The sequence below is a fragment of the Boleophthalmus pectinirostris genome, unplaced genomic scaffold (genome assembly GCF_026225935.1).
Source record: "Boleophthalmus pectinirostris isolate CB_2022bp ecotype Guang Dong unplaced genomic scaffold, ASM2622593v1 HiC_scaffold_22, whole genome shotgun sequence".
In the NCBI taxonomy this organism is placed as follows: Eukaryota; Metazoa; Chordata; class Actinopteri; order Gobiiformes; family Gobiidae; genus Boleophthalmus; species Boleophthalmus pectinirostris.
Window position 1 is genome coordinate 40,847,371 of NW_026571190.1, and position 22,893 is coordinate 40,870,263.

The following is a 22,893-nucleotide window of genomic DNA, read 5'->3' on the forward strand; positions in this document are numbered from 1 at the left end:
GCATTTTGTAAAGGAGAAGAATCTGTGTATCATTCGTTCATTCGACTGAACCAGGACTAAACCGTTTTCAGTCCTGGTCTGGTCCCGGTATCACGGTCTGGTCCTGGTCTGGTCCTGGCCTCAGTTCTGGCTCAGTCCCGGTCTCAGTCCTGGTCCTGGTCTTAGTCTGGTCCTGGTCCTGTTCCCAGTCTCAATCTTGGTCTCAGTTCTGGTCTGATCCCGCTCAGTCTTGGTCCCTGACTCAGTCCTTGTCTGGTCCTGGACCTGGTTTAGTCCTGGTTCAGTCTGGAGGCGCAAATAATGAAGAAAATTGTTGTTTTTTTTGTTTTCTTATTTTAAGTTTTATACAGGCGAGTTTCAGCTGACGTCATTGTTATTAAAAGCCGCGTTGCTGCTGGGAAATATTTTGGTCGGAGGCAAGAAACACGATAGCGTCAAACACAGTTCGTAACCTCGCGTATTTATCCCCAATAATGGTAAATTCCTGCTGCATTATCGGATGCACAAATAGAAGCACGGAAGAAGGAAAATGTCTTTTTCGTATATTCTGAGTGAAAAGAACCGCTAACGGTGAATTAAACGACTTTCAAACATTCCGCAGAGCAAACGTAGAAGATCCTAACAAACCGTGGACTCAACAAGTTCAACAACACATCGAGACTCTTGGAGGTTTTCATCTTTTCTGCTGTGAATGGCCCAGGAGTTTCCACCAAGTCATTGTGGATGTCGCCAAAGTGAATATTTGTCCAGGTAGTTGGAGATTCTGACCAGAAATTTGGTTTGGTCCAGGCTCTGTCGGAGTTGAAAAGGGTGATTTGGCTCCGTCGATGTTTATGACCAATTTCTGGTCAAATGGTCTTGGGTCCTCTGCCGTTAGAGTGGATAAATAACCGGGATTAATACCCTTTACGTGTTTTCTCGCTCCGTCCGTGATGTTGAATTAGTGTTTATTGCCGCCGAACAAAATAATTCCCAGAATGCAACGCGCACTTTTGTCAACAATGAAACTTGCGTATTAGGGTCAGATAAAAAAAAAAAAAAATGATGCCGGCGCTACGAGGATAAAGTCGTAACATTTCAACATTAAAGTCGTAATTTTACAAGAATAAAGTCGTACTTTTATGAGAATAAAGTCGTAGTCAAAATAAAGTCATAATATTGCGAGAATATCAGCTGCTCTGGACAATTTGGAGCATTTTGTAAAGGAGAAGAATCTGTGTATCATTCGTTCATTCGACTGAACCAGGACTGAACCAGGACTAAACCAGGACTACACCGTTTTCAGTCCTGGTCTGGTCCCGGTCCCGGCCTCAGTTCTGGCTCAGTCCCGGTCGCAGTCCTGGTCCTGGTCCCGTTCCCGGTCTAAGTCCTGGTCTCAGTCCTGGTCTGGTCCCGGACCTGGTTTAGTCCTGGTTCAGTCTGGAGGCGCAAATAATGAAGAAAATATATATTTTTTTTTGTTTTTCTTATTTTTAGTTTTATATTTAAAAACAAATGAACGAATGATGAGACGCTCTCGTGTTTCCAGTTAAAAGTCGAGCCGCTGAGTTTTGGACCCGTTACAACTGGCAAAGTGCATTTTGGCCGACACCAACATAAAGTGCATTACAATAATCCAGTCTGGTCGTCACAAAAGCATGAGTGACAGTTTTGAAATGTTGCGTTGACAAAATAGGCTTAATTTTGGCCAGTCGTCTTCGTTGTCTTGACCTCCCTCTCGTCTCTCGTCTCTCCTCTTCCTCTTCTTCTTCTTCCTCTCTCTCTGCGTTACCCTCACATGTTTCGCGTGCACATTTCTGCCTCGTCTTTCTGTTCTCCGTTCCTTGACTCGTAAGGACACTCCGCTCCTCTCCCCTCTTCACGCCGCGTTCGAGTTTCCATCTCTCCTCGTCCTCCGCTCTGAAGGATAAACGCCGTCCGTCACTCGTCACGTCGGAGATGTTTTCGCGGAGCAGGTCCCTGGACGCGAGCGGAGACGAGTGTGCGCTCCGAATAAAACCAGATCATAAGTGACAAGGGCGGATCAAGAAGAGCGCGCGACACCAGTGATAAACCAAACCTTTACATTATTGATGTTTTTATATAAATAAACACGTCACACGTCAGAACTCGGCCCTGAAAACAGACACTGAGTTTGTTTATATGCACATCAGTATCCTGGTTACGATCGGGTTTTTGAGTGTCCCGGTTTCTTCATGGTTCATGTAAACGCAGTTTCCCGGTTATTAGAAACCAGGACACTGTAGCTGGTTTATTCCGATAGTAACCGGGACACTGTGTCATGTAAACGCAGTATCCCGGTTACTGCAACATAAAGTTGAGTCACATGCGTCCAAAAGACAAACACTTTTCAGTCTTTTCACTGCAACAATAGCGACATAAATAAAGTGACCAACATGAATAAAGTGACCGATGTAAATAAAGTGACCAACATGAATAAAGTGACCGACATAAATAAAGTGAACAACATAAATAAAGTGAACGACATAAATAAAGTGAACAACATAAATAAAGTGAATGACATAAACAAAGTGACCGACGTAAATAAAGTGACCAACATAAATAAAGTGACCGACGTAAATAAAGTGATCAATATAAATAAAGTGACCAACATAAAGTGACCGACGTAAATAAAGTGACCGACATGAATAAAGTGACCAACATAAATAAAGTGACCAACATGAATAAAGTAAACAACATAAATAAAGTGACCGACATAAATAAAGTGACCGACATAAATAAAGTGACCGACGTAAATAAAGTGACCAACATGAATAAAGTGACCAACATGAATAAAGTGTCCAACATAAATAAAGTGACCAACATGAATAAAGTAAACAACATAAATAAAGTGACCGACATAAATAAAGTGACCGACATAAATAAAGTGACCGACGTAAATAAAGTGACCAACATGAATAAAGTGACCAACATGAATAAAGTGACCGATGTGAATAAAGTGTCCAACATAAATAAAGTGACCGACATAAATAAAGTGACCAACATGAATAAAGTGTCCAACATAAATAAAGTGACCGACATAAATAAAGTGACCGACGTAAATAAAGTGACCAACATGAATAAAGTGTCCAACATAAATAAAGTGACCGACATAAATAAAGTGACCGACATAAATAAAGCGATCGACGTAAATAAAGCGACCGATGTAAATAAAGTGATCAACATAAATAAAGTGATTAACATAAATAAAGTGACCGACATAAATAAAGTGACCGACGTAAATAAAGTGACCGACATAAATAAAGTGACCGACGTAAATAAAGTGCCCGACATAAAGTGTCCGACATAAATAAAGTGTCCAACATAACTAAAGTGACCTACGTATATAAAGTAACCGGCATAAATAAAGTGATAGAAATAAATAAAGTGCCCAACGTAAATAAAGTGATCAACATAAATAAAGTGACCGACGTAAATAAAGCGTTTAAATAAAGTGTCCGATATAAATAAAGTGTTTGACATAAATAAAGTGAACAACATAAATAAAGTGTTTGACATAAATAAAGTGACCGACATAAATAAAGTGTCCAACATAAATAAAGTGACCGACGTAAATAAAGTGTTTAAATAAAGTGTCCGATATAAATAAAGTGTTTGACATAAATAAAGTGACCAACATAAATAAAGTGATTAACATAAATAAAGTGACCGACATAAATAAAGTGACCAACATAAATAAAGTGTAAGATTATGTTAATAAACCGGGATACTCCATTTGATCGTGTACACGGGGATATGAGTGTCCAGGTTTCTCTTCGCACATGTAAACACAGTATCCCCAGTACTGACATAACCGGGATTTGGATCATAACCGGGACACTGATGTACATGTAAACGCGCTCACTGTTTATATAAATGGACAAAAATAATCCTCTGTAGCTGCTGTGTTTCAAACAGGAAGTGAACGTGGGCGTGATTTGGCTCCATGGACTCTGGCTCCAATTCACTTTCTGTGGAAAACATGTCAGATTCTTCATTTTGGACTTAAAATGTCCATATTAACCCGCTCTACATGATCCTGTTTTTTTTTTATTTCACTATTTTCTCCCTAAAAGCCGCCAACCACACTCTACATGACTTTTTGGTCTTCAATTTTTAAATGTGCCACAAAAAGTGCACATCACAGAAACATGTTGTGAGCGCGATCGTGTCGGCTGTCAGACTCTTAAAGCAGAGGTCACCAAACTTTTTTTTCTCTGGTGCCACATTTTCGCTCCAGACTGTGATGAGGTCAGGGTCGGGTCGGTCGTATAACAGAATTGTTTGACCCTGACGATGCAGATTATATTCTTTAAAAACCTCCACACTTTCTTTACACATCAGACAAACTGCACGGTCCTTATTCTGAACAAAAAAAATAGTCAGGTCACCCACTGTTCTTTTGAAAATTCCAGCACTCTCTCTGTCAATTTTTCATACTTTAACACGAGTCATTTTTTGGTCCTTATCTGCTCTACAGAACTCGACTGTCACTGTTTGATCTCGAGTTTGTCAGTTGACGAAAATTTGGCAGCAAATGTAAATACGTCATATAATTATTTAAATATAAATATAAATACTTCATATACATATCATTTTTTAATTGAAAAAAATCTACAAAATATGCAGATGTATTATTATTTACCAAAAAGTAATTTAAAAAAATGACAGATTTTGAGGCCAGTTCAGGTTTTTGGGCTGGGGGCCGGTCAAAGGACGTGGAGGACCGGAGTTGGCCCGCGGGCCTGAGTTTGATGAGCCCTGTTTTAGAAAGACAGAGGAGCTCAACAGACTCCTACAGCTCCACTCAAACAGAGAGATACAGGAGTACAATCATACTATAATACTCCCTACGACTGTACAGTCACTCGCCCTTATGTAACAGATAATACTCCCTACAACTGTACAAGTCACTCTTATGTGACAGATAATACTCCCTACAAACTGTAGTCACTCGCCCTTATGTAACAGATAATACTCCCTACAACTGTAGTAACTCGCCCTTATGTAACAGATAATACTCCCTACAACTGTACAAGTCACTCTTATGTGACAGATAATACTCCCTACAACTGTACAGTAACTCACCCTTATGTAACAGATAATACTCCCTACAACTGTACAAGTCACTCTTATGTGACAGATAATACTCCCTACAACTGTACAACAACTCACCTTTATGTAACAGATAATACTCCCTACAACTGTACAACTACTCAGCCTTATGTAACCGATAATACTCCCTACAACTGTACAACAACTCACCTCTATGTAACAGATAATACTCCCTACAACTGTACAGCAAATCACCCTTATGAAACAGATAATACTCCCTACAAATCACCCTTATGGAAAAGATAATACTCCCTACAACTCTACAAGTCACCCTTATGCAACAGATAATACTCCCTACAAATCACCTTTATGTAACAGATAATACTCCCTACAACTGTACAACAACTCACCCTTATGTAAGAGATAATACTCCCTACAAATCACCCTTATGTAACAGATAATACTCCCTACAACTGTACAACAACTCACCCTTATGTAATAGATATTGCAACTGCAAGGATAATAGGGCCCAGGAGAGATCACTAGATTACTCAAACATGCACAGGCGACTCTAAACCCTCTTCAGACGTGTTTTTGACGAGGGAACAGCTAAAAAAAAGGAGTCAGACCCGGGAGAAGATGTTCAGAAGAATAAAGACCCTTAACAACAGCTTTAAAAAATGGAGGTTTTACGGACGAATCAGCGTTTAAAATATTCCAATCACACGAAAGACAAGACGAGCTCGAATCAGCGCCGCCTCCTTCACTCTCGCCGCCGCCACAAAAGAAATCAGAGCCCCACTCGTGCGCGTTCACGTCTCTGGAGGTTTCATCAGCGGATCCGAGTCCAGGACCGTGACGAGACCTGGACTCAGAGAGGGACTGGACCTTGGACTGAGTTGGTCCAAAAGGAAATCCCGTCCAAAAACACAAACGAATCAAAGAGGAGCTTCAACGCGGAGCTGGACCGTTCGTCTGGAGCCGTTTGCCCAGTTGGACGAGGCGTTTGTTGGGCTGATTTCTTCATAATTTCTTCTTTCATCCATAATTAAAAACCAAAAATGTTAAATTACACGTAAAAACACTGGTTTATTAAAAACAGGACAGCAGGAATATCACTAAATATGATTAAATATGACTGAAAATCTGTTTGGAAATTTACACAGTCATATTCAAATTATAAACTTTAAATTTGTAAATAAATCCAGACTATTGATAATATCAGTCTGGCATAGAAAGGACGGGCCAGACCAAAAAGTCCTACACATCTGAGTTCTGCACAGGTCCATTTTTTAAACCAGGACTGAACCAGGACTAAACCAGGTCTGAACCAGGACTGAACCAGGACTAAACCAGGATTAAACCAGGACTGAACCAGGACTGAACCAGGACTGGACCAGGACTGGACCAGAACGGAACCAGGACTAAACCAGGTCTAAACCAGAATTAAACCAGGATTAAACAAGGTCTAAACCAGGTCTAAACCAGGACTAAAGTAGATCTAAACCAGGACTGAACCAGGACTGAACCAGGTCTAAATCAGGACTAAACCAGGACTGAACCAGGACTAAACCAGGACTGGACCAGAATGGAACCAGGACTAAACCAGGTCTAAACCAGAATTAAACCAGGATTAAACAAGGTCTAAACCAGGTCTAAACCAGGACTAAAGTAGATCTAAACCAGGACTAAACCAGGACTGAACCAGGTCTAAACCAGGACTAAACCAGGACTAAACCAGGACTGAACCAGGTCTAAACCAGGACTAAACCAGGACTAAACCAGGACTGAACCAGGACTGAACCAGGACTGGACCAGAATGGAACCAGGACTAAACCAGGTCTAAACCAGGACTAAACCAGGACTACACCAGGTCTAAACCAGGACTAGACCAGGACTGAACCAGGACTACACTAGGACTAAACCCGCTCTACAGTAGGTCTAAACCAGGATCTGAACCAGGATCTGAACCAGGATCTAAACCAGGATCTGAACCAGGATCTAAACCAGGATCTGAACCAGGATCTGAACCAGGATCCAGGATCTGAACCAGGATCTGAACCAGGAGCGCAGCCGCTGAGTCGATCTTCTAATAAAAACACTAAAGTCTCTCTCAGTCTGGTCCATCGTTCTGGGAAAAGACCAGGAAATGTTTCTTGTTTCCAGGACAACGGACGACCTGGACGCGCCTCAAGTATTTTTTTTTCTCCCGTTCGTCGTTCTTTTGATTCACCTGACCCGCCCGAATCGCTACTCGCCCGTAACATTCCAGTTCCACTTAACCACACGTGAGGAAAACCAGAGCTTTTGGCAGAAAATATGTTTATGTAGATTAGCAATTAGAGCCAAAAGTTTACGCTGGACAAACACCAAAACAAGTTCATCAAGTTCCACAAAACCTGGACATGTGAGTGAAGTTTAGAAACTGGAGCTGGGACGCTGAACGAACCTGTAAACGAACGCCGACGTGACGAGTTTGTTTTGGCGTGTTTGTACTCACAGGGTGAAGTTGTGCTCGGGGTAACACCTGTTCCTCAGAAGCCCCGCCCACAGCTGCACGCCGATGATGCCGAAGATGAAGAAGACGAAGAAGCAGAGGAGGAGAACGTTTCCCAACATGGGGAGAGTGTCCAGGAGCAGGTTCACCAGGATACGCATGCCTACAACACACAACACAACACAAAACATTTAAAAACCTCTGTTCCTCTGTTTATGATGTGATTTAGATCGACAGACTGTGTTGGGAAAGTTCATTTTCTACTTTAAAGGTTGTATGGAGGATTTTTTTTAGTTTCAAACTGTCAGTGAAAGATTAAAATACCATTACAGAGACGCAGCAGCTTTGTAATTATGATGACCAAAAAAAAAAAGAACGAAAATCTATCAACTGTGGACGTGTTGAGGCCAGATAAACATCAGCCAATAGAAAACGAGGCTCCCTCATTTTCTATTGGCTGTTGGGTTGTCAATCAAACTCCCCAGTATAACTGACTCGTCGGATTACGTGGTTTACGCAGCGGTTCTTAGAGGCTTTTTCTGTCGCTTCCTCGCTTTTCGCACAAAGTTTGTCGCGACGGCGGACGAGAATCCACGACCGGTTCGCCGCAAAAGAAAGTCCGTTTTTGAGGTCGCTGAAAGAAGAAGAGAAGAGGAAAAGGAGTGAAGACAAACTGAGGTGATTCTTGGAGATCTCGTCCAGCGATGGCGCGACCGAAGCAGACGAAGGGTCTAAAAACAGACGCGTCGGTCACTGAATTACTTCTAGACAGGAAACTTCAACAGTAATTCTGAACGCGCACAAGGACTGTCGCTGTATTTCTCTTCCCTTAAAAAAATCCTCTATACAAACTTTAAAGCCATATGTTTCATTTGCATAAGAAAAAACCACACTGATGTGTGCAGCGATGCGACGCTAGTGGCTCGTGTTGTTGCCAGATTGAATGTTTTTCCTCTAAATAGTAAAGCTCTTTACGGTGCGTTTCGTCGGGTTTTCACCTGGAACTAAAAAAATCTGTCACTCTATTGAACAAACAGAAGCACACATCGTTCCTCCAGGATGAACAGGCTCACAGTTCATTCATTACAGCTCGTTCACTTCACATTCACCCAAAATATAAACGTTCCTGTACAACACTGATATAAACACATGGATACGACGGTCAGATCTATAAACACGTGGATAATACTGTTAGAGTTACCACTGTTTACGACGATCACAGGCTCCTGGAAATCTGATTTAAATCCATTTTGTGTTTTTGTCAGACCATCTTAAAACTTGTTTTGTGTGTGTGTGTTTGGTAATGTGTGCGTTCTGTCACTGTAGAGAAACATGTAAGACTCCCCCAGAGCGACGTCACTGCTGAACATCAATATTCCACACACTGAGTCGCCCAAACAAATCACACAAACACACAAACAAATCACACAAACAAACACACGAACAAATCACACAAACACAAAACAAATCACACAAACACACAAACAAATCACACAAACACACAAACAAATCACACTAACAAAACACACTAACAAAACACAAAAACAAACACACACGTACAACTGCAAACACACAGCACGACCACATGACCACATGACCTCTCTCCCTCCATCATCTCTCTCTCTATGGTCACATGGTCACATTTTTCTACAGCGCTTTTCCACCTTCAAGGCTCAAAGCTTTACAAATAAGGAGCCACTCACCCATTCACACACCAGTGCACACAGACACTGTGGGCAAGGTGGGTGAAGTGTCTTGCCCAAGGACACAACGACAGCATTCACCAGCCAACCTGTGGGTCAGTGGATCTGATGCTCAACCTGTGATGTTTATGTCAAGAGCTGGAATTGAACCACCAACCTTCAGATCAGTGGGCGAATGATCCACCAACTGAACTACTGCTGCCCCCTCTCCATCTCTCTCCCTCCATCTCTCTCCCTCCACCTCTCTCCCTCCACCTCTCTCCCTCCACCTCTCTCCCTCCATCTCTCTCCCTCCATCTCTCTCCCTCCACCTCTCTCCCTCCACCTCTCTCCCTCCACCTCTCTCCCTCCACCTCTCTCCCTCCATCTCTCTCCCTCCATCTCTCTCCCTCCACCTCTCTCCCTCCACCTCTCTCCTCCACCTCTCTCTCCCTCTCATCTCTCTCCCTCCATCTCTCTCCCTCCATCTCTCTCCCTCCACCTCTCTCCCTCCACCTCTCTCCCTCCATCTCTCTCCTCCACCTCTCTCTCCATCACCTCTCTCTCCTCCACTCTCTCCCTCCATCTCACCTCTCTCCCTCCATCTCTCTCCACTCTCTCCCTCCACCTCTCTCCCTCCATCTCTCTCCCTCCATCTCTCTCCCTCCACCTCTCTCCCCTCCTCCTCCCTCCACCTCTCTCCTCCACCTCTCTCTCCCTCCATCTCTCTCCCTCCACCTCTCTCCCTCCATCTCTCTCCCTCCCTCTCACCTCTCTCCCCTCCATCTCTCTCCCTCCATCTCTCTCTCCTCCACCTCTCTCCCTCCACCTCTCTCCCTCCACTCTCTCCCTCCATCTCACCTCTCTCCCTCCATCTCTCTCCCTCCACCTCTCCCTCCATCTCTCTCCCCCACTCTCTCTCCCTCCATCTCTCTCCCTCCATCTCTCTCCCTCCATCTCTCCTCACCTCTCTCCCTCCATCTCTCCCTCCATCTCTCTCCTCCATCTCTCTCTCCTCCATCTCTCCCTCCATCTCTCTCCCTCTCCCTCTCTCCTTCCATCTCTCTCCTTCCATCTCTCTCCCTCCACCTCTCTCCCCTCCACCTCTCTCCCTCCATCTCTCTCCCTCCATCTCTCTCCTCCTCTCTCTTCCCTCTCTCCCCTCCACCTCTCTCCTCCATCTCTCTCCCTCCATCTCTCTCCCTCCACCTCTCTCCCCTCCACCTCTCTCCCTCCATCTCTCTCTCCTCCATCCTCTCTCCCTCCATCTCTCTCCCTCCATCTCTCTCCCTCTCACCTCTCTCCACCTCTCTCTCTCTCTCCCCTCCATCTCTCTTCCCTCCACCTCTCTCCCTCCACCTCTCTCCCTCCATCTCTCTCCCTCCATCTCTCTCCCTCCACCTCTCTCCCTCCACCTCTCTCCCTCCATCTCTCTCCCTCCATCTCTCTCCATCCTCTCTCCACCTCTCTCCCCTCCTCTCTCCTCCATCTCTCTCCTCCATCTCTCTCCCTCCACCTCTCTCCCTCCATCTCTCTCCTCCATCTCTCTCCCTCTCCTCTCCACCTCTCTCTCCCTCCACCTCTCTCCCTCCATCTCTCTCCATCCTCTCTCTCTCCTCCATCTCTCTCCCTCCACTCTCTCCCTCCATCTCTCTCCCTCCTCCACCTCTCTCCCTCCATCTCTCTCCCACCTCCTCTCTCCCACCACCTCTCTCCCTCCACCTCTCTCCTCCATCTCTCTCCCTCCACCTCTCTCCCTCCTCTCCACCTCTCTCCCTCCTCTCTCCTCCCCTCCACCTCTCTCCCTCCACCTCTCACTATTATCATAAAGAGCTCTCTCTGTTTCTCTCTATTCCTCTCTCTCTCTCTCTTTCTCTCTTTCAGTATCATCAAAAAGAGTTCTCAGTTTCATTCTCTCTCTCTGTTTCTCTCTGTTTCTCTCTATTCCTCTCTCTCTCTCTCTCAGTATTATCATATAGAGCTCTCTGTTTCTCTCTTTTCCTTTCTCTCTCTTTTAATATTATCATAAAGAGCTCACTCTCTCTCTCTCTCTTTCAGTATTATGATAAAGATCTCTCTGTTTCTCAGTTTCTCTCTATCACCTCTCTTTCTTTCAGTATCATAAAGACCTCTCTCTCTCTCTGTTTCTTTCTCTCACTCTCTCTCTCTCTTTCAGTGTTATCACAGAAAGCTCTCTCTCTTTCCGTTTCCCACTCTCTCTCTCTCCCTCTTTTTAGTATTATCATAAAAATTCTCTCCATTTCTTTCTCTCTTTCCCTCTCTCTCTTTCAGTATTGTCACAAAGAGCTCTCTCTCTGTCTCTCTCTATCCTTCACTCTCTCTCTTTCCCCCTCCGTTTCTCTCTATTCCTCTCTCACTCCCTCCCTCTTTCTCTCTCTCTCTCTTTGTCAGTATTCTCATGAAGAGCTCTCCGTTTCTTTCTCTCTGTTTCTCATTCTTTCAGTATCATCACAAAGAGCTCTCTCTCTCTCTGTTTCTCTCTATCCTTCACTCTCTCTCTTTCTCTCTCCCCCCTCTCTCTCTCTTTCAGTTTTATCATAAAGATCTCTCTGTCTCTCTCACTCAGTTCTCTCTCCCCTCGTCTCTCTCTCCTCCCACTTTCCCCCACTCTTCCCTTCCTCTCTCTCCATTATCAAAACAAGCTCTGTCTCTCTCTTCTCTCCTCCTCTCCCTCTCTCTTTCTCTCTCCCTCTGTCTCTCTCTCTCTTTCCTCCTTTAATCTCCATCCCTCTCTCTCTTTCTCTCTCTCTCCATTATCATAACGAGCTAATCATTTCTAATCTTCGCCCTAATTGCCTCCCCGGTTCATCATGTGTCTGTTCGTCTCAGAGAAGATTTGCGCGAGAATTTTTTGGGGGGAGCCTTTTATTGTCCGGGGAATCAGGTAATTACACTGTTAGCATGCTAGTCCTCTGTGCACTTCTCTGCTGAACTTTAACCTGAGCCTTTTTTTCCACACAGTCGGACCAGAAAGAGACGATTTATCTGGAACCACGAAGGCTGCGCCGTTAAACAAATCTGACCAACAGGTTTTCAGTTCGTCAGGTTCAACTTTTTGTCAAAAATCAAACTCCGAAACAAAACCGTGAATGAACGTCGGACTGATCACCGGCTCCCGAAAACGTGCTGTTGTTGAGTCAAATTTTGAAGCCGACTTTTCCTTGGATTTCCAGCCAGCCGACCTTTTTCACAACGGCCTCCAGCGGCGTCATAAATCTGCCCCAACACCGAATCTTCAACCAGCAAGGTCCAAACGAAGAATTTATCCACAACTATCGAGGTGAAAAAGATGAAAATTTAGGTTAAAAGTGGCGTCGCGTCTTCACTTTTTATTCCACGTTTACTCGAGTGTTTTCAGGAAGAAACAAAAGTGTGTGGAATTGGATTGTGTTTGTTCGTACTTAAAGGTTGTATGGAGGATTTTTTTTTGTTTCAAATTGTCAGTGATAGATTATAGATGCAGTCGCCTTGTAATTATGATGACCAAAAAAAAAGAGAATAAAAATTCATCAACTCTGGACGTGGTGGAGCTAAACATTTGCCAATAGATAACGACACTGCCTCGTTATCTGTGAGCTGACAGGCTGTCAATCAAACTCCCTACGTTTCTAGTGTAACTGACTTGCCTGCGCCGCCGGTACGTGGTTTACGTACGACTGTCACGCAGTCCACAGACGCAAGACGCACAGACGCTGTTTACTCCACCAACGCAACAGTTCTTAGCGGCTTTTTTTGACCTATATCTTCCTCGCAGTTCACACAAAAAGTTTGTTGTGATGGCGACAAGAATCCAGGAGCAGTTCGCCGCAAATTAAGGTGATTCTTGAAGATTCATTCCAGCGATGGCGCAACTGAAGCAGACGCAGGTCTAAAGACTGAACACTGGTCGCCAAAATTACTCCTGGACAGGAAACTTCTGCTTATTATGAAAACGTACTTTATTTCCAAGAGCTGACACAAACGTTTTTCAGGACACGAAAGCGATATCCTATGTCTGAAAACGTAATTTTACACATTTACATTTACACACACTTACACACACACTTACACACATTTACACACACACTTACACACACACTTACACACATTACACACATTTACACACACACACTTTACACACACACTTACACACACTTTACACACACATTTTACACACACACACACACTTTACACACACACTTACACACACACTTTACACACACACACTTACACACACACATTACACACACTTTTACACACACATTTACACACACACACACACACTTACACACACACATTACACACATTTACACACACACTTACACACACTTACACACACACTTACACACACTTTTACACACACATTTACACACACACTTACACACATTTTGACACAGAAAAACATTAACCACAAACCTACAGGATGGAACTTCTCGCCGCTATTAAAAAAGGTCTATCGAAAACCTTTTTTGTCTGCGTTTGCTTAATCTGTGCATTGTGTCTCTTGGGTAAATCCTGAACATTCCACCATAGACAAAGATGTAGAACACCCCCAGCGTGACGTCACTGTAAAGTATCAACATAACGTCGGGTCTAGTATTTTATCTTTTGGCTCCAAACGCGTCACGGAAAGTACGCAACAAAAACAAAAACATAATTCGAAGAAAAGACCAAATGAGTCTTTTTTGGAATAAACTCTTTAAGCTTTATAAAACTCTTATAAAAGTCTAATTGTGCAAACTTTTCACTTTTTAGATTAAACTTTTTTAGTATAAATAAAGAGAATTCCCTTCAAACCCAACGTCCGCCGCAGAGACTCCAAAACCACACCAAAAAAAGCAAATTATTTAGAAAATGTAAAAGGAAATTTCCCAAAGAGAGAAAAAAACACAAAGGTTTAATTAAACAGGTTTATCTGAGTCTGAGATGAAACCAGAGAAGAAGAAGAGACGACACTGCTCCCTACAAAAACCAGACAGAACAAACATGGACGACTGACACGAGGTTTGAGCTGTCGGTTTGTTTTTGTTTTTTTTTCAGGTGTTTAGTGTTTCACTTTAACGTAACAGTCCGTGTAGTCGTTATTTTCCATTTCAATCAAGAACGAAAAACAATAAAATGTGAAAACTGTTTATTTCATTTTTCTGTTTTAGGGTCAAACAAAAAAACTGATTTCGACTTCTATTTCCAATATTTAATTTAAAGTCAGCAGCTTCTGAGACTGAGACCAGACCAGGACCAGACCGAGACTGAGACCAGACCAGGACCAGACCGAGACTGAGACCAGACCGGGACCAGACCGAGACTGAGACCAGACCGGGACCAGACCGAGACTGAGGCCGAGACCAGACCGGGACTGAGGCCGAGACCAGACCGGGACCAGACCGAGACTGAGACCAGACCGGGACCAGACCGAGACTGAGGCCGAGACCAGACCGGGACTGAGGCCGAGACCAGACCGGGACCAGACCGAGACTGAGACCAGACCGGACCAGACCGAGACTGAGACCAGACTGGGACCAGACCGAGACTGAGACCAGACCGGGACCAGACCAGGACTGAGACCAGACCGGGACCAGACCGAGACTGAGACCAGACCGGGACCAGACCGAGACTGAGACCAGACTGGGACCAGACCGAGACTGAGACCAGACCGGGACCAGACCAGGACTGAGACCAGACCGGACCAGACCGAGACTGAGACCAGACCGGGACCAGACCGAGACTGAGACCAGACCGGGACCAGACCGAGACTGAGACCAGACCGGGACCAGACCGGGACCAGAGCAGGAACAGACCAGGACTGAAACCAGACTGGGACCAGAGCAGGACTGGGACCGAGACCAGACCAGGACCAGACCGGGACTGAGACCAGACCGGGACCAGACCGGGACCAGACCGAGACTGAGACCGAGACCAGACCGGGACCGAGATCAGAAATGAAACCGGGACCAGACCGAGACCGAGACCAGACCGGGACCAGAGCAGGACCAGACCAGGACTGAGACCAGACCGGGACCAGACCGGGACCAGACCGGGACCAGACCGGGACCAGACCGGGACCAGACTGGGACCAGAGTGGGACTGAGACCGAGACCAGACCGGCACCGAGATCAGAAATGAAACCGGGACCAGACCGAGACTGAGACCAGACCGGGACCAGACCAGGACTGAGACCAGACCAGGACCAGACCGGGACCAGACCAGGACCAGACCGGGACCAGACCGGGACCAGACCAGGACCAGACCGGGACCAGACCGGGACCAGACGCAAAAGTCTGGCAGAAGTCACGTAAACGGGAAACGGCCGTTATCCGTTTTTTTTTCATTCTTCATTTAAACACAAAATCGAAAACTGAAAAAACGAATCATTATCTGTTTTTTTATTTTGTTTTTTCATTTTCTTATTTTTGGTTTTATATTGAAAAACAAATGAACGAACGACACACGGATCAGAGGTCAAAATCTGTGTCGTTGTTTGACACTAAAACGGAAAAAATGAAATAAACTGTTTTCCCATTTTATCTTTTTCCGTTCTTAATTGAAATTCAAAAGAACAAACGGCACACGAACACAGAAGTAGATCATTATTTTATATTTTATTCATTCTAAACGTCAAAATTGCTCTAAAATAGTTGAATAGAGTTCAGCAGACTCCGCCCCCTGGTCCAGGAAGTAAATTTCCCATTGACTTTTCCCATAAACTTTCTATAAAAATGTATAATAAAAGTTTGAAAACGCGACAAATATGAGTTTAAGTTTTAGGCAACGAGATAAATCTATAATGAAATGAAGGATTGTGATTGGAAGAACTGGATCCATTTTGTCACCAGGATATCGACTGAACCGATATCACGGAACCGATACTGGATCCAGAACAATCCAATGCCAGTGTCAGTGTCGGTGTTGTTCGTTTTTACACCTCCTCCCACCTTTTCCGTTCCAAACCGGAGCCTCGTGGTTTTTAATATCGACCAGGGCGGATTTTTCTCTTTGTCCAAACTAATAAACGTGAGTGAAATGAAAAACGAGACGCGGCAGAGAAACACGACACGACGACAACGAACCAAAAAACACACAATCTCAGGACGAGAACGACAACGACAAGGAGCTCTGACACTTCCACTCTTATTCTCCCTCTTTCTCTCTCTGTCTACGTTTTTCTGTGTATTTTGAGCCAAAAAACCACCTGTGATTGAATAAATGTACCGTCGAGCCGTCGCACTGCGGAACATTCAAGGCAGAGCGATGACGTATCCATGGAAACAAGCAACTGACGAACCCCAAAACCAAAAAGTTACTCATAGATTTAGTTTTTTTTTTTAAAAGATTTAACATTGTTCCCTCATCAGAAACCTGCCTGAAGACGTTTTAGAGTCACCCATGCGTGTTTGAGTAATTTAGTGATCTCTGACCAGGACTAAACCAGGTCTAAACCAGGAATAAAACCAGGTCTAAATCAGGTCTAAAACCAGGACTAAACCAGGCCTAAACCAGGACTAATCTAGGTCTAAACCAGGTCTAATCCAGGTCTAAACCAGGTCTAAACCAGTTCTAAACCAGGTCTAAACCAGGACTAAACCAGGAATAAAACCAGGTCTAAACCAGGACTAAACCAGGTCTAAACCAGGACTAAACCAGGAATAAAACCAAGTCTAAACCAGGTCTAAACCAGGTCTAAACCAGGACTAAACCAGGTCTAAACCAGGACTAAACCAGGAATAAAACCAAGTCTAAACCAGGTCTAAACCAGGTCTAAACCAGGACTAAACCAGGAATAAAACCAGGTCTAAACCAGGACTAATCTAGGTCTAATCCAGGACTAAACCAGGACTAAACCTGGTCTAATCCAGGTCTAATCCAGATCTAAACCAGGTCTAAACCAGATCTAAACCAGGTCTAAACCAGGTCTAATCCAGGTCTAATCCAGATCTAAACCAGATCTAAACCAGGTCTAAACCAGGTCTAAACCAGGTCTAATCCAGGTCTAATCCAGGTCCATGTTCTTCTCTGTTCTGTCAGTGGGACTTTTTTTTTTTTCAGTATTGATCTTTGTGGAAATCGAGGATCTGTTTTCGATACTCGTCTTTGTTTCTCATCCGATTCTGGTTTGTTTTTCGGGATCAGAAGCGTCGTCGTGTCGTCGTTTTTCATCGAGTTGATCAGAGTTTCAGATTAAATCACACGATTAAGAAACAAACTCATTAAAACTGAAATTAACAGAAGATCTAATTAAAAACAGAGACTCTCAAATAAACACGAGAAAACGAACAGGACATAAAACACGTCTGACGCTCTCTCCATCCCTCTGTCTCTCTCCATCCCTCTGTCTCTCTCCCTCCCTCTGTCTCTCTCCCTCCCTCCCTCTGTCTCTCTCTCCATCCCTCCCTCCCTCCCTCTGTCTCTCTCTCCATCCCTCTGTCTCTCTCCATCCCTCCCTGTCTCTCTCCATCCCTCCCTCTCTCTGTCTCTCTCCATCCTCCTCTCCTCCATCCCTCCCTCCTCTCTGTCTCTCTCCATCCCTCCTCTCTCTCCGTCTCTCTCTCTCCTCTCTCCCATCCCTCCCTCTGTCTCTCTCTCCATCCCTCCCTCTGTCTCTCTCCCATCCCTCCCTCTCCTCCCTCTGTCTCTCTCTCCCTCCCTCTGTCTCTCTCCCCCTCCATCCCTCTCCCTCTGTCTCTCTCTCCATCCATCCCTCCCTCTGTCTCTCTCCATCCCTCCCTCCTCCATCTGTCTCTCTCTCCTCCATCCTCCCTCCCTCTCCATCTCGTCTCTCTCCATCCCTCCCTCCCTCTGTCTCTCTCCCTCCATCCCTCCCTCTGTCTCTCTCTCCATCCATCCCTCCCTCTGTCTCTCTCTCCCCTCCCTCCCTCTGTCTCTCTCCATCCCTCCCTCTGTCTCTCTCTCCATCCCTCCCTCTGTCTCTCTCCATCCCTCCCTCCCTCCCTCTGTCTCTCTCTCCCTCCATCCCTCCCTCTGTCTCTCTCTCCATCCATCCCTCCCTCTGTCTCTCTCCATCCCTCCCTCCCTCTGTCTCTGTCTCTCTCCATCCCTCCCTCTGTCTCTCTCCATCCCTCCCTCCCTCTGTCTCTCTCTCCCCTCTCTCATCAGTCTCTCTCTGGACTCTCTACTCCTCCGTCTGGTTCTATCCATCATCATAATGGACTCCTCATCCTTCCCGCCGTTATCTTTTCTCCAATCATCATCTCTCTTTTCTCTCTCTTTTCTCTCTCTTTTTTCTCTCTCTCTCTCTTGCTACCAAATTCTTCAATTCTTTTTCCTCCAACTCCTTTCATTTTATTCTCTCTCTCCTCTCTCTCTCTCTCTCTCCTCTCTTCCCTGCTCTCTCTCCTCTCTCTTTTCTCTCTACGTACCAAACTCTTCCACTCTTTTTCCACTCACTCCTCTTTCATGTTATTCTCTCTCTATCTCTCTCTCTGTATCTCTTTCTTTATCTCTCTCTTTATCTCTCACTCTCTATTCTCTCTCTCCTCTCTATTCTCTTCCCCCCCTCTCTATTCTCTCTCTTCTCTCTCTTTTCTCTCTATCTACCAAACTCTTTCACCTTGATTCACTCTCTTTTCTCTCTGTCTCTCTTTTCTCGATCTATCCATCACTCTCCTCTCTCTCTTCTCTTTCTCTCTCCTATCAAGCTGTCTCTATCTTCTCTCTCTCCTCTCTATCTGTCCATCACTCTTCTCTCTCTTGCTCTTCTTTCTCTCTCTCTCTCTTTCTATCTATCTCTCTCTTCTCTATCTCTCTCTTCTCTCTCTATCTTTTCTCTCTCTCCTTTCTCTCTTTTTTCTCGCTCCTCTCTCTATCAAGCCGTCTCTCCTCTCTCTCCTCTCTCTCTCCTCTCTGTCTTCTCTCTCTCTCCTCTCTCTCTACCTCTCTCTCTCGCTTGCTCTTTCTCTCTCTACCTCTCTCCTCTCACTCACTCCTTTTCTCTTTAATGAACTATTCTTCTCTTTCATCCCACACCTCTTCACGCTTTTTTCCATCTCTTTTCTCTCTCCTCCCTCCGTCCTCACACTCCTATTTCTCTATCCACTCTTTCTTTCTTCTCATCTCTCTCTCTCTCTACCATTCTCCTCTCTCCTTCGCTATCCCTCTTTCTACCAAATTCTGCCCTCTTTTTTTTCTCTCTCTCTCTCATCCCTACTTCTCTACCTCCTCCCCATCTTCTCTTCCCTCTCTCCTTTCCTCTCTCTCTCTCTCTCTCTCTTACCCCTTTCATATCTCTGTCACTCTTTCCTCAGTTCCTTTTTTTTCTCTCTTTTCCTCTCTCATCCTTCCTTTTTTCCCCTCTTCTTACCCTCCCTCCTCTTCTCATTTTCCCAATCTCTCCCTCCGTTCTTTCTCCTCCATCTCTCCGCCTCATCCATCCTTATTTCCTGAATGTTACCGGAGTAATCTTTATTTCCTCTTTTGCACTGCGTCTCTCTCTCCTCTCTTCTCTCTCTCTCCCTCCTCCGTCTCCTCCCTCGCTCCGCCTCATCCATCCTTATTTCCTCTCCTCCGCCGCGTCTCTCTCGTTCGTTTCGCAGACCTGCTCGGCGTTCGGTCTCGTGTCCGTCTCCACCCAACAAAAGCACTTCTCCTTTATACCACTCTCCTTATTCTGTCGTTCATCGCGCAGCAGAAGAGGAGAAGAGAGGGAGGAGAAGGAAGGAGAGAGGGAGGAGGACAGAAGAGGAGGAGGAATAAGAGAGCAGGAGAGAAGGAGAAAGCGGAGAGAAGGAAGAGGAGAAGAAGGAGATGAGGAGGAGAGAGGGAGGAAGAGGAGGAGAACAGAAGAGAGGAGGAGGAGAAGAGAGAAGGAGAGGAGAGAAGGAGGAGGGGAAGAGAAGAAGAGGAGAGGAGGAGATGAGAGAAGGAGGAGGAGAGAAGGAGAAAGGAGAGAAGGAAGAGGAGGAGAGAGGGAGGAGAGAAGGAGGAGGAGAGGAGGAAAGGAGATAAGGAGGAGAGGAGAAGAAGGAGAGAAGGAGGAGGAGAGGAGGAAAGGAGAAGGGAGAAGAAGGAGAGAAGGATGAGGAGGAGGAGAAGGAGAGAAGGAGGAGAGAGGGAGGAAGAGGAGAAGAGGAGGAGAACAGAAGAGAGGAGGAGGAGAAGAGAGAAGGAGGAGGAGAGAAGGAGGAGGAGAGGAGGAAAGGAGGTGGAGAGAAAGAGGAGGAGAGAGAGAGGAAGAGGAGAGAAGGAGGAGTAGGAAAGGAAGAGGAAAAGAAGAGGAGAGAAGGTAGAGAAGGAGGAGGAGAAGAAAAGAGGAGAAAAAGGAGAAGGGATCTTCCACTACTCCTTATTCTATCGTTCATTATGAGTCAGAAGAAGGAGGAGGAAGAGAAGGAGAGAAGGAGGAGGAGGAAGAGAAGGAGAGAAGGAGGAGGAGGAGGAGGTCTACACGAGAACTTCGTACATCGGGCGTCATTCATGAAACCTTCTTATAAATTTTTTTTTTTCTGGAAGAACAAATCCAATGATCAGTCGAGACTCAGAAGAACAAAAATTCTACTGTTTTAAAATATTTTCACCCTGATAATTCAACAGAAAATTCAAATTGCTCGATGATGAAGTAACTGATATATTTTCTTCAATAATTTCCTCTAAACACGTGACTCTGTGATGTAATAACAAGTGTGAGGAGTTTCCTACAGTCTGGGTTTGTTTCAGTTTCTCTAGTCTTAAAAACCCTAGAAACAGCGAGACCGCGAAAAGTGACCCAGGTCTAAACCAGGTCTAAACCAGGTCTAAACCAGGTCTAAACCAGGTCTAAACCAGAACTGACCCAGGTCTAAACCAGGTCTAAACCAGAACTGACCCACATCTAAACCAGAACTGACCCAGGTCTAAACCAGGTCTAAACTGACCCACATCTAAACCAGGTCTAAACCAGAACTGACCCACATCTAAACCAGGTCTAAACCAGAACTGACCCACATCTAAACCAGGTCTAAACCAGAACTGACCCACATCTAAACCAGGTCTAAACCAGAACTGACCCACATCTAAACCAGGTCTAAACCAGAACTGACCCACAGGTCTAAACCAGGTCTAAACCAGAACTGACCCACATCTAAACCAGGTCTAAACCAGAACTGACCCACATCTAAACCAGGTCTAAACCAGAACTGACCCAGGTCTAAACCAGAACTGACCCACATCTAAACCAGGTCTAAACCAGAACTGACCCACATCTAAACCAGGTCTAAACCAGGTCTAAACCAGACCCACTAAACCAGGTCTAAACCAGAAACTGACCCAGTCTAAACCAGGTCTAAACCAGGTCTAAACCAGAACTGACCCAGGTCTAAACCAGGTCTAAACCAGAACTGACCCAGGTCTAAACCAGGTCTAAACCAGGTCTAAACCAGGTGACCCAGGTCTAAACCAGTCTAAACCAGGTCTAAACCAGGTCTAAACTGACCAGGACTAAACCAGGACTAAACTAAGGACTAAACCAGGACTAAAACAGGACTAAACCTGGACTAAACCTGGACTAAACTAAGGACTAAACCAGGACTAAACTAAGGACTAAACCAGGACTAAACCAGGACTAAACTAAGGACTAAACCAGGACTAAACCAGGACTGAAGCAGGACTAAACCAGGTCTAGATCAGGACTAAACCAGGTCTAAATTGAGGACTAAACCAGGTCTAAATCAGGTCTAAACTGGGACTAAAACAGGTCTAAACCAAGACTAGAAATCAGATCTAAACCAGGTCTAAACCAGGTCTAAACCAGGACTAAATCAGGACTAAACCAGGTCTAAATTGAGGACTAAAACAGGTCTAAATCAGGTCTAAACCAGGTCTAAATGAGGAATAAATCAGGTCTAAACTGGGACTAACTCAAGTCTAAACCAGCACTAAACCAGGACTAAAACAGGTCTAAACCAAGACTAGAAATCGGATCTAAACCAGGTCTAAACCAGGACTAAACCAGGACTAAATCAGGACTAAACTGAGGACTAAACCAGGACTAAACAAGGTCTAAACCAGGACTATATCCAGACTAAACCAGAACTAAACAAGGCTCCATCTACTCCATCTTTAAAAACTTGAACTGTTACTGTGAACGAGCTCGCCTCTACGCAGACCTGACCTGTAACCTGACCTGCTCGTCTCCACGGAGATTTAATACAATACATATGTAGAGAACAAAGTCTGAGCGCCCAGAATAACCAGTTTATGAACTTAAAAAATGCACAGGAGAAGTCTGGATTTCTGCCTATGACGCAACAATCCAGGACAATTTGAAGAAAATGAAGCGTTACATGTGTACAGACTAAACCAGGACTATATCAGGACTAAACTGAGGACTAAACTAGGTCTAAACCCGGTCTAAACCAGGACTAAAAGGACTGAGGACTAAACCAGGTCTAAACCAGGACTAAACCAGGTCTAAACCAGGACTAAAACAGTCAAAACCAGGACTAAATCAGGCCTAAACCAGGACTAAACCAGGACTAAACCAGGACTAAACTAGGTCTAAACCAGGCCTAAACCAGGACCAATCCAGGTCTAAATGAGGACTAAATTAGGTCTAAATCAGGTCTAAACCAGGACTAAACCAGGTCTAAACCAGGTCTAAATCAGGACTAAACTAGGTCTAAATCAGGACTAAACCAGGACTAAATCGGGTCTAAACCAGGACTAAACCAG

General features: G+C 44.9%; 1 protein-coding gene across 1 annotated transcript in view; it reads right to left on the bottom strand.

Annotated features, from left to right (window-relative positions):
• The window catches only part of LOC110170326 (voltage-dependent T-type calcium channel subunit alpha-1I-like), a 475,861-nt gene that overhangs the window by 331,015 nt on the left and 121,953 nt on the right, over positions 1-22,893 (bottom strand). Inside the window, exon 7 of the mRNA XM_055158519.1 lies at positions 7,556-7,715. Within this exon, the coding sequence (XP_055014494.1) occupies positions 7,556-7,715 (160 nt within the window). The remainder of the gene's footprint in view (positions 1-7,555; positions 7,716-22,893) is intronic.